Here is an 18,638-nt window from a genome sequence, read left to right as displayed (position 1 = left end):
ACTTGAACAGATTGAACCTAAATTGCAGATCTAAACATACCTTGACAGGCCCAATATCTAGTTCCACAGTTAGTGTAAAGCTCATGTCTAAATTGTATTTCTGTGTTGTGAGCAAATTAATTTTATGTAATTTAGATAAAACAAACTGCCAGAAGTGATACACAGAAAACTATGAAGTTGAGTACTTCATCATGGTGCCCACAGTGATTGTTTTTAACAGAAATCGTTTAATTACATCCCTAGTATTGTGTAGTAATATTTGTCTTGAAAGGTTTTTGCTGATTGTCTAGTTGGCCACCCAAAAGATGCCTTAATAGCTTCTAGTTTTGCCTGGAGGTAGATATTATGTTCTGTCAGCATGGAAAATATTTATCCTCCAGGCATTGAAGCATATGTTTGTGTTGTTTGTTTTGAGAAAGAAAACATGAAAATCAATAATTCCTGTTCAGATTTTTTTTTTCCTTTACAATGCTCCTTCAAAAACATATGGCAAAACCAGATTCTACTTCTGTGCAGTTGGGAAGAGGAAAAGGATGTTTTAAGTCTCTGTAGTGGCAGGCTAAAACTTTCTGTGAACACAGCTTTTGGAGTCACTACTTTAGGGTAAGGGCACACAAATAATGTACCGTGGGACGGGGTAGAGGGTGAAATTACAGAGGCAGCTGGGTCATTACTGAGGGGTGCCTGCATGCACAGAACATGTCCCTAGATCGGGAACAAGCCAGCTCATGCTCACAGTAGGAGCACATTCATTACAGAATGGCCTAACAGAGTCATAGAAGAGTTTGGGTTGGAAGAGACCTTCAAGATCATCGAGTCCAACCTTTGTCCTAGCTCTACCAACACCACTAAACCATGTCCCTAAGTACAACACCTACCCATCTCTTAAACACCTCCAGGGATGGTGACTCCACCATCTCCCTGGGCAGGCTGTTCCAATGACTGACAACATGCTGCAAATTTGGATTTTAACCTATTTTATGAGCACGTACCCTGAAAATCCAGTAATATTGATAACATCAGTTGTCTCTTCAACAGCATATGATTAAGCAATTGGCTTTGCAGTCAGGTTAGCTGCCTTTCCATCCCACCCCTGCGGTTTGTAAGCTGTATCAGGTCTCCACACTACAGGTTTCTTTCTGGGAAATTGGGGCAGGGACTTGTATGCTGCTTTGTAAAGTACCTTAATTTTTGTGGAAGTGCTGGATGAGCAAAGGTCTGTTTTCTAACTGGGTCCCTGCTGTGGATATGCTGAGTGCTGTTGGTTAAATCTTGGTGTCTGTTTTCTTCTCTGTAACATGAAGATAAGATCTGTCTTTCTAACCTGGGGATTAATTATTAATATTTACATAGTGTGGGACCAGAGGAGAGTGCTAAGTGTCGTTGTTAACAAAAGAAGCAGAAGTAATTTTTAAATACAGTTCTGAATGCTATGCATTTACATCCATTTCTTTACCTTTAAACTTTTTATTTCCAGGTGAGAAATATATAATGATTGCCATATAATTACAAGTCTGCGCCACTGACGAGAAGAATGTTTTCATGAATTGAAAATAAGGATAATCTACCCCTCATTTTTTGTCAAGTATAATTTCTGCGAATCTGTTTTTTCACTGAGATAAAGACAAGTTTGGATTTGAAAGACTTTTTTTTCCCCCACAAGAGCTTATTTCTGATACAGCATGAGGAATGGCCAAGTATTCTGTTGTTTCAGAGCATCAGTATTTGCAGCAACAAAATAATAATAATGTTATATTAAATAATTTAGCAACATCTGTGCAATGCAGTTCCCAGGGTTTGAGGCTTATTCTGGAAGTTCATTGTTATTACAGAGAATGAATGCTTGAGTTTAATGGGAAAAATGCCTCCATTCCAGGAAACTAAAAGATATAATGTCACTTTATCTATAAAATATAGCTGTTGCCCAGTGTGTAGTTTGATTTAGGTTTCTGTCAGTGTCTTCAAGTCTGCATATTGAATTTAATGGTAAATCTTCTGGTTAATAGAAAAGAGAAATCAAAATACATTTCGTTATTAACATCCTACTGATGTGGGAAATTTTGGGTTCTTTTCCAGAGCAAACATGTCCTCCTATGAGATCCTGCAGATGGACTTTGAGATTGACAACACTAGCAGCCTGGCAGGGGCCCAGCAAATTACCTGGCAGGTGGAATACCCTCGAGATGACTCCGTGAGCGAACTGGTGGTCTCTGAGATCTTTGTCAGCCGAACAATGTTTGTTGGAATTGTTCCTCTTGCGATGGTAAGAACCTGCTGCTGCTTCTTTTTGCTAAATGTTACCGTTGATTCTCGTTAGTATTCAAGGGAATGTGAGCCATTTTATTATACGCTACTTCCTATGCACCTGCTGCAAGTGATTTAAATGCAAAAAATACATTTCAATAATATTTTATTTACCTGATGTGCCATAATGGCTCCTTGGAAACCATTTGAGTCTTTTGTGAAAGTCCTTTACCGTTTGTGGATTATTGGCCTGGTACATGGTAATAGCTCCTTTGGAGCCATTGTCTTCTGGTGTATTAATGCGACTGCCATGCATGTGCTCTAAGGGTAAATGTTACAATTAGTTGGGACATTTTCAATGAAATAAATTAGCATGCATGTGTGGGAAACTTCATTGCTAAACCAAACAACTGGACTGTTTTCTGCTTTGCTTTTCCCCAAAGAGCCACACAGTCCAGTGAGCTGCAAAGTGTCAATTTAATAAAAGGTCCGTTTTGAGTTACAGAGAAAGGACAAAATACTTTCTGAAGATGTAGCTGTCAGCCATATTTTCCAGGCAGGGTTTAAGGTATACGTGTGCAGAAAGCTTGAAGCTGATGGTTTATTTAAAAAATGCAAATATCTCCTTCTAAAATCAAATGGCTCTTTTCTAGGAGGGACCTTTGGCCTTCGTTTGGGCCTGATGGACTTTTTAGTACTTGAGCTTTAAGCTTACACATGACCAGTGATTTTGGTGGGGATATTCTGGTATGAAACTAGAGAAATAGACAGAGAGCCTGGATGCTGCACCAATTCCCTCAGAAACACTCCAGTAATTTTTGTTTACTTTCTCATGAACATCTACCCTTCCTTTCTGGGTCGGTCTGTGCTGGTTTTCTTTCTTACTACACTGTCTAACCAATAAATCCTGGTGTTTTCCTCTGTGTGACCACTAGCCTCTCCTACTAGGACAACAGCAAGAAAAGGTGCTTGCAAAGATAAACAAGATCCTAATTAATTTTAATTTCCAATTTCTACTGCCAAAGGCTACACTTACTGGCAGCCCAGTGACAGAGGAGAAATTATATGTAGAAAAGTCAACAGAGAATTTTCTCCTAGGGTTTTTTTTTTTTTTTTTGGAAGCATGTAGGAGATGAAACAAAACTCTAATTGTGTGGATAGCATATTATGAAGTAGTAGTGATGAGCCCGGTATAATAATGACAGAATGTGGTGCATGAACAGTCCTGCACATAGCATTGCCTGTTTCAGATGGATAGCATGCAGTTTGTGCCATACAGAGCACCACAGATATAAAAGAAAAGCAAATTCAACCCAAAAGTCCATTGTGAATGCTGGATCAGAGCTTTGCTGCTGTCTCTGCCAGGGTTTTGCTAGGGTTTTACTTCATCTGTTTGCAGTTACGGCAGACGATGGCCACTTCAGCTGTCTCTAAATCTTGGACAAAATCTGAGTCTGAACCTGAATTCAAATTGGAGCTAATCTAATCTCTGGCACTTTGTCATTGTAAACTAACCATGGAGTAAAGGAAAAAAAAAATTCTTTTGTGAATTTATGACCTTAGTCCTTAAATGGGGGTCTCATGTGGGCTATTACTTCGCTGCTGTTGCATGTAAGCATCCTTGACTGGCTTGGCCCATGGCTGATGGGAGAATTGATGACAGCAGTGGCAGGAACAACAGCTTGTATTTGCATTTCTTTCCCTTATGTTTGCCAGTTTGTAGTGCTGCTTCATTTAACAGTCACTAACTGGTGCGGGTTCTGGCACTGCATTGCCCAGTCAGGAGCAAAAAAATAATTGCTCTATGCATCATCCTGTGTTGTTCAGAGAAACACGTTCCCAAGGCCCGGAGTTCCTGACTGAACTAAATGCATATTTACATTCATTCCTCTTCAAGGTTTGCCTGGCTCGCTGGTAAGGCAGTCTCCCTCTGAGTGCAGGTGGTATCTCTAAAGGGGAGTTTTGTCGTCTCCTGGACCTTGGTCTCCCAGAAGAGCACGACAAAAGGGTCCAGAAACCAGTGTGTTTCCATGCCTTTGCCGTTGCATTGAACATAAATTACTTGCTGTTCTTTTTCAGTGTATCCACTCTTTCATTGTAAACATTGAATATTTATAGATGAAAACATAGAGTTCCTTGGAGAGTTTAAGGTTTGAGCAAAACATTTAGTCCTTGATTTGCAGGAGTGAACATTTTGATGAGATTACCAAAACCTCATGGTGTTTCAGGGGTAATGACACCAGCATTTGCGTGAAGAAGTGCAGCTCAGTTGCCATGAAGAGGAAAAATTTCTTTCCAGTAAGAAGACTGAGGTGTATTCAGTAAGAGCTTAGTGGAGGAGAAAATTAGCTGTGAAATCCTGCAAAACAAAAATGAACTTTAATGTGTGGATCTCTTTCTGTAGACCACTTTGGTTCTTTTTATTAAAAGACATCCTGTTCTATGTGGTTTGGAATATCACTGCTTTGTTGCTGCAGTTGCTCATGCATTTATCTTTGTTTTCCATGCTACTTTCTTTAACAAATGGGAGAAAATCAAAAACACCTCCAGATAATTTAATATGTCACTGCATTGTGGTGACTCTGGAGATAGTGGTAGGGATATTTTTCTCATTACTAGCTTACTTTTTTTGTAGATAAAGATATGGGAGACTGCATGGTAACATTTGAATAATAGCCTGATGAAAAGAGCTGATTTTTCGCTTTAGTGAATGTATGAAGCCCTTAACATCAAATCTCATGTTCTTAACATTTACATTTGGTAGCAAGCTTGAAAGGCATTTTTTTGGTTTTTTGCTTTTGGGTTTTTCTAAGTGAAGATACAGCTGATTTTTGCACATTATGTAGAAAAAAAAAAAAAGAGCTCCTTATTAGCAGACAATCTTGCTGTAGTGAATTGATATTGCAGATTATTTCTGGCTAGTCCTTTGGTATCAAATCATCAGTGCATTAATAAGCACTGTTTTGAGAGGCAGAGAAGGAAGCAGGGCTTGGGAGAGTCTACAGGTGAAATCCTGGCCAGGGTAGCACCCATCAGCTGTGCCTGCTTTTAGCCTGCTCCTGAGATTAGGTTATCCGACATAACTTGGTGAAAGGATGTTAAAATAAACTGCAGTGCCTATGTGCTGTGACTGGAAAGGAACAGAGATTTTTAAGCCATGATAGGGACATTAGGAAGTAACTGGAAACTTGTTAGCTTGTGAGAAAAGTAGAAATACTTAGTGTAGCAAAATCAACTATTCTTCCTTCTGTATGATATACTGTGGGTTTCTTGGGGCGGGGGTTGCATATTTTTTGGAAGAGGACTAAAACACAATCTTGGAATATTGGGAATTCCTCCCAAGCTGTCCATTTTAATTTGAACAGTCCTCCAAATAATAAATCTCAGTATTATTTATGGGTAAATTCAGAGCATTCAAAATATGTAAATAAATTAAAAATTTGCGCTAATGAGAGAAAATAAAATGAAATTTTATATTGAAAGAGAGCCCACTTTCTGCATCATCTGACAGTTCTCCCCAAATCCTTGAGCTCCTAATTGCAACATCCAGTTTTAACAACTGCACAGGGCCAGACAGTTGGGATTTCCAAGGGAACTACATCCAGATGGAAACAGCACAGTCCAGTACTTTAGGATTTGCTTTCTGGAAGTCTTATCTCTGCTTCCGAGCGAGCAATGAAGAGTCTGTGCACAGTGGGAAAGTTCACAGCGAGGATGCTGTGGGAATGCAGACCATCCCTAGCTGACACGGCAAAGAAAAGAGAAAATATCAAGATGGGTGATCACAATTGCATGCAGCCTACACTTCTCAGGAGCTGATTTGGATGACAGCTGTGATAACCCCACTGCTGCTGTAAGGGTCGGCTTTCTCTGTGGAGTTGTTCCTATGGCTCTGCCTGTAAATCAGATGCCTGCTGAGATGCTTCGGTTCTATAGCACTTATTATAGAGGAACATACTGGGGAATGCTCTTGTTAAGCTATACTGTCATTTCCATCATTCCCAGCTGCTGAGAAGAGTGTGGAGAAGGAAGTCACCCAGTCTGCGTGCATGCAGCCAAAGTCATACAGGAAAATACATTCCGTTTTACTGGGGGAATGTTTTGAGACATGAAAAGGCGTAAGAGGGTAGGCTGTATCTTTCAGCTTGTGCCCCCATCCCCCCCAACCCAAAACCCCAAACAAACGCCCCAGTTTTTGTTTAGTCCAAGCATTGCCTTATTACCTCTTAGCAGGTGACTAGAGCACCAGTTCAAAATCAATTCAGAGTGTTAAGCACTTATTGTCTCACTGGCACCGTTTCCAGCCTCCCGTACGATCTGATCCCAGATGGTATTGCTGTGTGCATTTTACACCATTTTAGAAACAGATTGTTTATTTTGCCTAGTGTTCAATGTGACTTATGCTGAGATGATCTGACAGGATTCTGGGCCTCACATATCTATCCTACCTAGCCTTTGTTTTATAAATGAACTGATCTCCTTTTGTGCTTATACCAATAGCCTGCGTTTTCTTCCTGGAAGGTTTTGTTTCTGCAGATGAGGCTAGATTGCAAAATTCACCCCTTCTCAGCATGAAAATTTGATAGATGCATAACTGTCCTCTTATATACCTGTAGAGGTATAAAAATATACGTATCGAGACAAGGTGTCATAAGATACACAAATATAAGTATGTAAAGGAATAAATTATTCTTAGTTACTTTTTTTCACACTGCTTTAGAAGTGGTCAGTGAAATTATAAGTTCTTTGGGCAATGAGCTGAGAAAACACAAACCTCAAAACGTAGCAAGCTCTGAAATCCCTCAGAGTGCTGCTGTTTGACTCCTGGGAGCTGTGCAGCTAGGTTCCTGTTAGGAGGGACAGTAGATTTGAAAATGAAGGAAGACCATCAGTGTGTGTGTATTCCTCTATAAGTACAACTTTGCAAGTCATTGTAAATTCATTTTCTATGAACTGTGGCACATAAAATACATGAAGATGCATTGTCCTGTAACTGCTAGAGCATTTTCTGATAGCTAAAAGGGATTGGATGGGCCTGCTTACCTAGGGAAAATAAATAAATGCTAATTCCTAAAACATGCAGATTAAATTATTTTTCCTTAATACTCTATTATTATTTAGTATTTATGTAGTGGTTTATATTTTCAGAACACTTTACAGACATTAATTAATCAGACACAAATAAACCAAGCTTGATGAGAATGGAAAATTAAATGGAAATCAAGTCACTCTTACTCAGTTTTACCTGTTTCTAAATGATTTGTGAGTCACTTTTTATACTCCTAAAGGTACTTTTTAAAACACTTTTAAAAAAACCTACAATTCTATTGCTTATTATCTCTAAAACCAGTTTTGGTTAGAATAGAGGTAGGATTTATACCGTCAAGAACTAATGAAAGCACAGATGAGTGGCTTTGAAGAATGTAAATGCTGTTTTATCACCTAAAGCTGTGCATAACTGTTTAAGCCGATTTAATTCAGGTAAAAATGCATGGATGGCAGGATTACTCCCTTAATTTGAAGCTTATTTAGAAGCTGGAATATTTGACTCGTGGAGGTTTCTTTGGAGGAAGGTGGAAGGAATATTTAGTTTTATCTAAGCTTTTATCATAAGCTTTTAAGATAAAAAACTGTTAAGAAATTTTGCCTATAGAAAACGAAAGAGACTGAACACTGTACTGAGGTGGGTAACTTGGAGCCAGCATGCAGGCTTCTGCCTCGAGCATTAGTGCACCGTCCTCTTGCAAGATACAAACGTGTCCCTAAATACCTTTGAGGATCTGGGCCCGACTGTTCAGTTTAACGTTCCGTGGTGCACTGAGTGTCAGATGAAAATGTCAGCTGCTTTGCTCCTGTGAGGCTTATCTTGTTTTCTTTTTGACAATAAATGTCTCTGATAATTGATTCTTCTGACATCTGGTGTACAGATTAGTATGTGGAACTAATGTCCCCAAAAGTAGAAAGCTGATCCATTTTCATCGTGTTGAGTAGAATTACAGATCAAGGTGAGGAAGTGGAACACAACCACATTTGAAGCTCTTCTTGGTTCCACTATTTTGTTATGTTACTGAGTATCAGGAAAAGAATCTGCCTTCTGATATTGCAATTACTAACTATAAGCACTGCAGGTGGTTATTTTAAAACAAGTTTTGTGGCATGGAAGTAGGATGCAAACTGGGAATCTGGTTGGTGTCTAATGCATCAAGGTGTGTTTTAGGCATCCAGCAGATCTGTCAGAACATTGTGAAGTTGGATCTAAACTAGATGCCTTGATTTGCCTTAACATAATAATCTCACGGTGTAATAACCTCACAAAGTGGAAGTGTATGTCCTGCTAATTACAGAAATTGATAGCACAGATAAATCTGTTCTATCCAATGGTGACAAAATTCTCAGTTTTCTCTTTTGATCTAAATAGTCATAACCTGCAGTTTACATAGTTATGAGAAGTTGCTGGTAGCAAGGTAGTCAGTGGAGTCTGACACTCTTAGGGTACAAGAAACAAACAATTCACCAGCTTTGAGCCTGTCATCCATGTTTCTGTCACAAATAAATGTGGTTGGATTAATTTGTCATCTAACAAACAGCTGGGGAAAAATAATATTAAAAAAATCCAGGTCTTTTAGAATTTCTAGGCAACCAGAAACTTAGTCAAAGTAAAGAACAAGACATCAAAAAGATGTATTTTAACTGTTTTTTATAAGAAGTCTCCAGCTGAGGCTGAAGGCTTGAGGAACAATAGGTTTAATAATAGATGAATATCTAGGATTCTCTTCTTATCTAGGAAGATGATGTCTTGGTCTGTGACTGGCAGCACTGGTGTTTTAGATATACGTGCTACAGATCCTTTCTTGTATAGTAATAGAATTGTAATTCCCAGACTGTCATTATTCTAAAGTGTTTTTCAAATGCAACAATCAATATTTCACCAGTGCTCTGAGCCCCTCAGCCTGAAACATTTCTGTGTATCCTACAAGTATTTAATCTATGGCTTCAGAAATCTTGTTTCTGCCCAAAAAATGTAAGCTATGGGTTGACTAATGGTTCACTAATGTTGTGAATCACTTAGAACCACAGACGGCTGTATATGGTCTAGTGAGGTTTCTTTAAATGGGAGGCTGAATAATAGCATCTCCAGTTGCTGCTAGCAAAAGTACTGACAAGAACACCCGGAAAAATCGTCCTTAAAGATGCCCATTTCTATAACTCAGGCTGAAAGGGGATTGCTGAGTGCAACTCTTTGCTTATTAGACAAAGCAGGAACACAGGGTGAGCGTTTCAGTTTTGTTTTGTTGTGGGTTTTTTTTTTTTTTTATGTACTGCTATCTTTGGCTGCTGAGTATCCAGTGAGGAATAGGAGGGTAAATGCAGCTTGGGATGAATGCCACCAAATCCCCATTTGCAGAGGAGATGGCATGGCCTTGCGCTCTTATTCATGGAGAGTCCATCTCTGTCTTACTCTGATATCTCTTTCCCAGTAAGGGCTGCATGCCTTTCCAGCTTAAAGGTTTGATTAAAAACATAAAATGTATTTGTGGGAAGATTTTCCAAAAATTATTGACTAAATAAAAAAACCCTCTCTGAAATATTTGTTTCTGTCTGCCCTGCATAAAAGAGACAGGTCTGGGGTACCTGGATTGTGCTGGGAATGTTGTCACAGGCCCAGAGAGCAGCAGTCTCTGTATGCAAGCCCTCAAACAAGTTGAGGCCATGGCACAAACTCAAGACAGATACACATGCAACCGCGTCCAGCCATGGTCTGCAGTGGTTCTCCATGCTGAGCAATGCCTGTGTGACTCTCTAGTCAAATAAGCAGTCACTCCAAAGTTTAGAAATCATGTGTTTCCTAGTACTACTTCTCTTGTTTTGTAGCTTTTTTCTGAGTCAGCTGAGATTATGTCCTGTTCCATTATTCAGATTCTGCTCAGGCTTTCATTCATGATGATTCCTGTGCCCTTCTCTGGGGAAAAGATTTCTTCTGTGCATTCATTTTAATTCAGTACAAGTTAAAGGATGTCTGAAGTAATGTGGATTTGAATGTCCATACTCCTAGATAGAACACTGTCAACTCCAGCTATCAAAAAGTGAATGTTTACAATAAAAAACAGAACCTTTTAAGACTTTATTTTTCCTACAGAAATTGTTTTTGGGAATGGCAATATAGCTTATATTCAGACATCAATTAAAGGAGCACATTCATGCCAAGATGGAAGTTGACCCAGACTTAGAATGAAGCTTACCTTCACCTTAAACTAAAATAAGAAAATGTCAAGCTTTAGCAGCCTCTTTTCTTCCCTCTCTCTGAGGTCAGTTATAAAACCCCAGCACACTTAATCCTGGAGTGTCAAAAATACCAGAATAGGATCAGTCATTTCTGGCAAACCCAGATGATTTACATATTTTTTAGAGGTTGGTTAAAATGTATTTATGTGCAAAATGTCCCATATGTGTTTATCCATTTCACTTAATGCATATTTCTTACTTGAAATCATTTTAACCTCTGGCCTTCCAGTTCCCTTTAAATTATACAATGCATCTCTGTTTTACTTTACATGCAAAGCGAACTGCACAGAACATGATTTTGTCATCCACAAAATTCCCCATTTCACAGGAAAAATTTTTAAAAGTAAATTCAATATAGAGTAGATCTTCATCGCAAAAATATCAGGGATTATCAAGATTTTTTTAAAAATAAAACTGGAATCTATGACTCCCAGATCACAGATTTCAGTGTGAATTTTGACATTATTTAATGGAGGCAGGATTGAAGCCTTGAGCTTCCCTAAAACCCCTCACTAGAAGGATTGATTTTAAACTCAAAGCAAATTAACTAGTGTGGAGAGAGTACAGAATAAGAAAAAAGAGATTCTTCTTTTGTATTATTATATTTCCCATGCCCACAGCGAGTGTTTTATGTCTCTGTAGCAGAGATAGTATCTTCTGCAATTATCACCATCTTCAAATTAATTGTCATAGGGAATTAAATGGTTTTGTTTTGTAAGTCTGTTCTGACATCCACAGGGTGAATTTTATGGAGAAAGATGAGATTTTAAAAGATTTCTTGAAACACACCAGCCAAAACACAAACCACTGAAGAATTTATTAAGTTTGATCCAGGGGAAGACGCTGACTCTGAAATACGCTGGAAGAGAAATGCGTGGGGAGCACATGTCATGAGGAATACCCACATGGTCTTCGCTCTGACTGAACAAAGCCAGGAGATTTCAACATGCTTGGGGAACAGGCATTCAGAAAAGCTGTTTTGCATTGATCAAAGTTGTTTAACAGTGGGAAAACATTTTTCCTTCTAGAACTGAGGTGTTTGATTAAACTCAATTAAATAATGTGCAAATATGTAATTTTAAAAAAAGAGGTTTTTTTCTTAAGTGAAAATGTTCAATTCTGAATATGACAGAGTAGGACCATTTTGATGTCATCCTTCTTTCTCAGTGTTCTTCCAAAAAAGAAATTCCAGCCAAATCTCCTCAATTTCATGGATTGTTTGAATTTTAACTGGACTGTATTTTCCAAAGGATATCACATTTTTCTCTTTCAGTCTCATTCTGGGCATCTGAACGAGGTTTTGGAATCGCCTAGTGTGAACCATTATCCCTTTTTTCCTCTGCTCAGTTAAACATACTCTACCATTTAATTTTGAGAGTAAAAAAGAAAGAAACCAAAAGAGAATTTGCTATTGGTGGGGCAAAATTAATGTCACTTTGAGTGTTTCCATGAAAGCAATGTGACATGACAAATTTTAAGAAGCTCTGTGAATAGTATTAATATTTATGATGCACTCAAGAAAACAGCTATTGTGTGCCACATCCATCAAAGATAAGAATTGTATTCAACTGTGTTGGATGATAAACATTGAATGACAATAGCTGGAGATTATATGAGGGATTTCATACTCATGTTTTATGCCTGCCTGAGTAAAAGCACCATGTTATTCCACTGTGAACCAATAATTTTCCTTCATGAAATTAGATACACTTGCTGATACTTGTTACAACCATAGTCCAAAATATTAATGAATATTGAGGGATTGCTGATGCTAAGTGATTCAGAGATCCTGTTGCAAGCTACGCGGGATCAAGTCCTAAAGGCAGCATTTGCCACTAATACCCTCTTGGAAATCACTCTGAAGCTTACCAAATTGCAGTGATTTGATCACATATTGCTAGTTATTTGCAGTTTGGATGAATGCTAATGATTACCCCATGAAACAAAGGCCTTCCAGCATAGCAAGCTGGCTTTTTATATCCCATGTTTCTCTTTAAAAAAATTCCATCTCTCCCCCACCAGGAACGGGGCAGATTTGCCTGAATTTCCTGTGCTGTGGGAACACCTGCTCTGATCGCACACCAGTCTTTAGATCATGTGCCCATGAATGTCCTAAGTCTGGTATTGCTTTTCTTCATTGCCATCGCTGTAAAATGCAGTTTTGGAACTAATTTATGATCATCCAGGCAAGCAACTGCTGGGAAGAGATAAAGGGGACATCCCTCCCCACTCTTGCTCTTAAACACTGCACGTCTCCTCCCTGCACCATGTGGCCGTGCCTGGCAAGCTGCACGGCCTCCTCCCCTCCCGCTGCCGGTCGATGCTGTGACTGCTCCTGTGATTAATCTCTTTGACACAGAGGCTGCGTGCATTGCCACTTCCATGTTCTTTCTGTCCTGCCTTCTTATTAAAATTGTAATGCTCTGGAGATTCTTCTTTCTGGAGATCAGACTAATGATGCCTGAGCTCTGCACTGCACACCCCCATCTTTGGGAAGAAACTGCGATTCAGCTGATTGACAAATACCAGTAGCATCTTTGGTCAGGTGCTTCTAAATAAAGCTGTATTTGGAAGAGTTAACATGCTGACCATATATCAAGGGTAGGAGGACATCCAGGTATTCTTGCAGCCAGAGTGATCTTGGGTCTCTTTGATCCATGTGGAGAGTGACTATTCTTAGAAAACCCTCTCCAAGGATGCACAGGCACTAAATTCTTGTTAGAAGCAAATGGTTCCAATAATAAATGTGCAGAGGAAAATGCTTAGAGGTGCGCTTCCACTGAGCTGATACAGCGGTGCTGCCTCTGGAGGGCTATTGGGTTACTCTCTTCCTTTAGGTTTGCTTCTTCTATCTTTATGAAAAATTTGCTGGTGGGAGTTCAGTGCAAGCTGATGGAGGGATCCTTTGACAGACTATCAAGAGTGGTAGGACCTCCTGCAGGCCAGGAGTAAGGGCACAGCGAACCTCTTGATGGAGTGATTGCAAGAGGGATGAGCTGAGCCAGGCTGAAGTGATTTTATGAGCAGTACAGACCATTAACAGGACTCAGACCGGGGAGACACAGGGTGCTGGAGGGAGCTACAAAGCTTTTACTTTGTCTACCTAAAATGAGACTCTTCTTGTTCCTTAACAATTCCCCAATAGTTGGCTCATCTGTGATTTTTTCCAGAGCGCTCATTCTGGTTTTATTGCCAATTAAGTTAGCATTCTAGTCTTGGTCTGCAGCTGATTGGCCAGTAATTTGAACTAAAGCCCTCATCAAAAGGGCATAATTTGTAAAACAGAGAAGAAATCTCAGAGATACTAAAATTACTGTTAATTAAATCAGCACATGAATATAATGGGCACACGTGAACAAAATTATGTTTGTTTTTGAGCTGTTCTGCTAGCTGGAGAGTAAGTCTTATTAGGACTATTTAATTGTCAGCCTGCATTTGTAAGATGTACAGCGAGCTGAGTCCCTTCTGCACAAATTAATTTTGTATCTTATATAGACGTCTGAGTGATACATATAGTTCTTAGCTTACACAAACAGACCGTGTCCTTGCCAAGCAGAGGCTGTACTGTATTTCTTATGTACATGTTACACTGAAAGCTTTTCTTTTAAATGGTCATTTGTATTTAACACTACTCTTGTTCAAAGCTGGCATTGACCTTAGTGTAGTTACTTCTGATTTACGTGGCTCTAATATCAGTTAGGCTTAGGAATTATTTTACATGTAATTTCTATTTTTTTAATTCAATTAAAATAGCGTCATAAAGATGGAGCAGAGCAGCAATCAGAGAGCTTTAGAAGTTGTAATGCAGCCTATAAGCAGCTATTGTGTATAAAGAAAATTCTTCCAAAGGTGCCTCAGCTTTACTGAAAATGCTCAGCTACAGCTATATTACGATAATCAAGATACTCTAACGCGGTGCTTTGGGACAGCCCTGTAATGTTCTCTGTTCCTCAGTTCTGAAGCTCTTGAATTAGCAGTTTCACAACTCTGCCTCCTGTGGAGCTGGAAGGCAAAACTGCATTTTGTACTGGTTGGCACTTGTCTGTGAGCTCTTCCAAGATCAGTCCAAGGCAGAAGACAACACTCCCTCATTGAAGTGGCAAGAGTGAGGGCACCAGCACTGACGAGGGCAGAGAAGAGCAGGCGTTGCAAGTTCCAGGTTATCTGAGAGGTAATAAATGTGTTCCCTGCTGTGGCTAGGGGAAGGAATGGATCCGGCGAGTTTCAAGGGATGAAATGTTGGCATCATGCTGAAGTCTGTGGTTAAGGACAGGGAGAAGCTAATCGAGCTTTTGCATAATCTTTGGGACCTTCTAATTCTGGGTTGGTAAATGCATTGAAGTGCAATGACTCTTGTCCTTTCAGCTTGCTTTCCGCAGCTTCTGGGAATACCACTGCCCAGACCCCAGTGCCGTGGGACTGGTAGTGGCGTGGCTCCTGTCCTGGAGCTTGGGAGAGAGCACAAACCTGCTCTTCTCAGTTCCTGCAGAGGAAGAACCTTGCCCTGACTTACGCACTAATCACAGCCAGTATTTGCTGTTGCTGCTTGTGCAGTCTCCCAGCAGGCTTGTAGTAAAGAGTAGGAGGAAAAAGGCAAAGAATATAATCCAAAAATCACACTTCATTCATCCCCGTTCCTGCACATGTCCTTTCTCTTCGTGCTGTTTCCTTGAGGTCAGGAGCAAGCTAATTCCTGTAATACTGGCTTGGCACTGCAAATGAGGAGGAGCCACAAGAACTGAAGTTTGATAGGAAGAAAATGGGGAGCCGTTTGAACGCTGCAGCATTTTGGTGTGCCAAGCACGGGTTAACAGGCTTGATGTACTTCACGTTGCTAGAGATTTAAGTGACAAACAAAGTATTTGATCTCTATCTCTCATTAGTGTGTCATTTCTTCCTTAGAGTATGGATGTCAAAATGCATTTGATCTGCTGCAGAGTTAAAAACACTCATTGTTTCAGCCTCCATTTTGAAGCTCAGTTAATGAAGAGCAAATTTCAAAGGGAAAAAACATGCCATTAAATTCTGTGTCAGAATAAGGAGCTGTAATGGTTGTTTAGCTTTTTGCCTCTAGACTGCCAGCTCGAATCTAACTCTGCCTTTAGAAATCAGAAATGTTTACCATGTGGTATTATCTGGTTTCTAGGGACCAGCAATTTATGTTAAAAGCAAAACTGTAGCCCTGTGAAGTGTGATAGCCCTATGACTGTGAAGTACTGGGAGTCGTGTTTATAGAATTTGACATCAGATTTTCCAGAGAATCATGGCTGGATTTTAGAAAGTTATTAAGACACCAGGAGCTACAGGTAGTCACTTTATGGGATTTTTGAGTGGACCTTGCTGTTTAACTCCGTTAGACACTTCTCTGCAAATTGTGGCTCTTACAGATACTAAAGGAAGGGTATTGTCAGTGTACTTTCAGTGAGTTGCATGTGTTTAAGTCAGCCCAGTTACACTGACAAGCGGACAGGACACAGTGGCACTGTGACAGCAGAAACTGAGTCCTGCGCTGGCTCCCTGGCACCCAGAAGAGCATCCTGCAAGGTGGTGGGATGTGGGAGCTTCCTAGCGGGGCCAGTGCTGAGAAGGGAAAAGGGAATCCGTCTTACGTGGTGCTGGGCCGTATCTTTTAGTCCAGTAGTGATGTCACAGAGATTTTAAGAGAGTACATAGCTTAGGATGATAAGGAGAGACGCAAATACCTGTTTTCATTTCAGCCAAATGACACATTTTTCCAGTGTTCCTCCAGTTCAACTATTGCTTAATTTTGCCCCTTGCTTGTGTGCTTTTAAACTCCAAGTGAAGATGATGTACTTCCCACTTCACCTCTAGCTTATGGACTGTGAGGAGCAGCCTGCTGTCCGTCTCTCATTTTGAACCTTTCCTACTCTACTCAAAGACTCACAAAATGGGTATAACTTCAGTGGTTAGGGCAAGGGGGAGACTTGGGGTCCAGCCTCTCTTCCAGTTACTTTTCTAGAAGTTTGTAATGCACGTGTGTACCTAGGGACTTTAGGAGCTCGGCTTAAAAGGAGCCTATGCAAGGATTTTTACGGAGGTGTGTCCTTTAATAAAACCTTAGCTGCATTGGAAAATCCCACCCAGCACCCAGGTCTTGGCTCTCCCAAGGGCTGGTGCTGTTCAGCAGCAGCAGCAGCTCAAGTGAATAGGAAGTGACCAACAGGTAGTTTGTAAAAGTAACTGTGTTAGAGATCTGCAACACAGCTAGAAGGTCTGTGACACACTCCTAGAAACACGTGCCTGCTTGAGTTTTTATAGAACAAATAGTAGCACTCACAAAGGTTCATATTTATCAGTTATTTTCAGTTGTAAATTTACTATTTAGAGTTTAGAATTAGTTATTGCCTGTAAGTTGCATAAGTTGTTTTCTTAGTTACATAACTTACATTACAAAATGAGCTGCAAACCGTTGTTTTGTTTTGTTTTGATTTTTTGTAAGAGCACTTTTGCATTGTTGTGAGTTACAGGATTATCTGCTCAAGAAAAAAAGAACAACAATCCCAATGGTCTCCATAGTTTATATCCCATAATGTGAGTTTCAAACCACAAGTTAGAATAGTTTTGTTTGGTGGAAAAATATTCAGATTAAGAGTTATTCACAGAAAATAATTCTGATAAATGAATACATTTTCAAGTTTTCCATGGTCATGATCAATTCACAAAGAGGAAAAGGAATGCAAAATTCATCAAATAAATTATTCATTATATTCACTCAGCTATAGCTAACAGTGAATTGTCTAGACAGTAATTACTAATTTTTAACCTATGCATGTTCACATAACACTATTGTGTGAATAGCTTCAGTATACAGCAGCTTGAGATAATAGTAATGGATGTAAGTCAACTAGCAGGTGATTTTAATTGGGAAATTATATTGGATTTTTCTATTGAACTTCCATAAAACATTACATAAATATTGAATCTTCTTAATGTTTTTCTCCAGTTGAAAATACAGGCACACAGAGTTCTGTGCTAATTTGATCAGGGGATAAGCAAACATCTTTTTTTTTTTTTTAATTCTGCTGTAAAATTCTCCAAAAAACATTAAATTCAGAATACAGCAAGAATCTACAAGGAATCTGATTCAATAACATTTTCCATTTCAGTGATGATTTGCCACTAACTGGTTTGTATGGCTCCTTAAGGAGGGTTCACATCTATCTGTTTCAGTTTCCTGGCGTGCTGTAACGCACTCCTGATGGTGCAAGGAACAGAAACCTCAGTCCTTCCTATTTAATGCTATGGCAAAAAATCAAGACTTTGGGGGGATTCCTTTCGTTTCCTAGGTGATGCAAAACCTCTGCAGTGATGGATCTCACCTCCTGCTTGGCTACCAGCTGCCTGGGGGCTGTGGTTGCTGGGCTTTGCATGGTGGAGCTGGTGCTTGAAAGAGGACCTCAGAACACTTTCACAAGAAGATAGCTGGCCACAGCTGTTGGCAAGCTGGTGGCCCTGCAGGTCTGTCCACACTCAGCAGTAGCACAGGTCTGTGCTACCGATTGCCAGTTTTGCGGGTGTGATGGGGAAGAAAACAGGTTTCTATATTCCTTTGAGTTTTTTTGCAGAAATCTCTATTACTGTTACAGTTAATTAGAGAAAAGTTAGATTGAAAATAAAGCAGAAAATTATAATCTCAAATGGATTTGTTATTGAAGCACGTGCCCTGTGGCCTAATTGCAAGTTAGCAATTTTGTGGTTCTCAACTGCTCCGACTTGATTAGAAACTGTCATTTATAAAGCTCTTCCATTTCACTTAGGGTAACTCGCCTTAAGAGAAAAATAGCAGGAAACCTGCACAAACGATTGGAAATTATGCAGAACCTAGGACACTGTAAAAGAATATTGGCATTAAATTCTGGTTTTGTGCATGTCAGTTTAAGCTCCATCCTTCGCACTATGGTTTATAGAGAGGTGCACTAAAAACTAACCATGTGTAGCTCCCATTAACCCCAATACAAACTCTGATTCTGACTTCCTGTGTGCTTAATGTTATCTTAATGCAATTCGATTTGATATTTAATTGCAGTAATTTAATTAATGGTTCTGTAAATAAAAAGGCTAAGTTGTGCCCTCCTACACACAGAGATATG

The 18,638-nt window shown here is 39.6% G+C and overlaps 1 protein-coding gene across 1 annotated transcript in view; it reads left to right on the top strand.

Moving 5' to 3' along the window:
- The window catches only part of LOC104346903 (transmembrane protein 132B), a 250,673-nt gene that overhangs the window by 173,098 nt on the left and 58,937 nt on the right, over window positions 1-18,638 (top strand). Inside the window, exon 4 of the mRNA XM_086474168.1 lies at window positions 2,077-2,263. Within this exon, the coding sequence (XP_086330294.1) occupies window positions 2,077-2,263 (187 nt within the window). The remainder of the gene's footprint in view (window positions 1-2,076; window positions 2,264-18,638) is intronic.

Source organism: Leptosomus discolor, chromosome 16 (genome assembly GCF_034619465.1).
Source record: "Leptosomus discolor isolate bLepDis1 chromosome 16, bLepDis1.hap2, whole genome shotgun sequence".
In the NCBI taxonomy this organism is placed as follows: Eukaryota; Metazoa; Chordata; class Aves; order Leptosomiformes; family Leptosomidae; genus Leptosomus; species Leptosomus discolor.
Note: the sequence above shows the minus strand (reverse complement) of the source record. Positions and strands in the feature narration are given on the sequence as shown.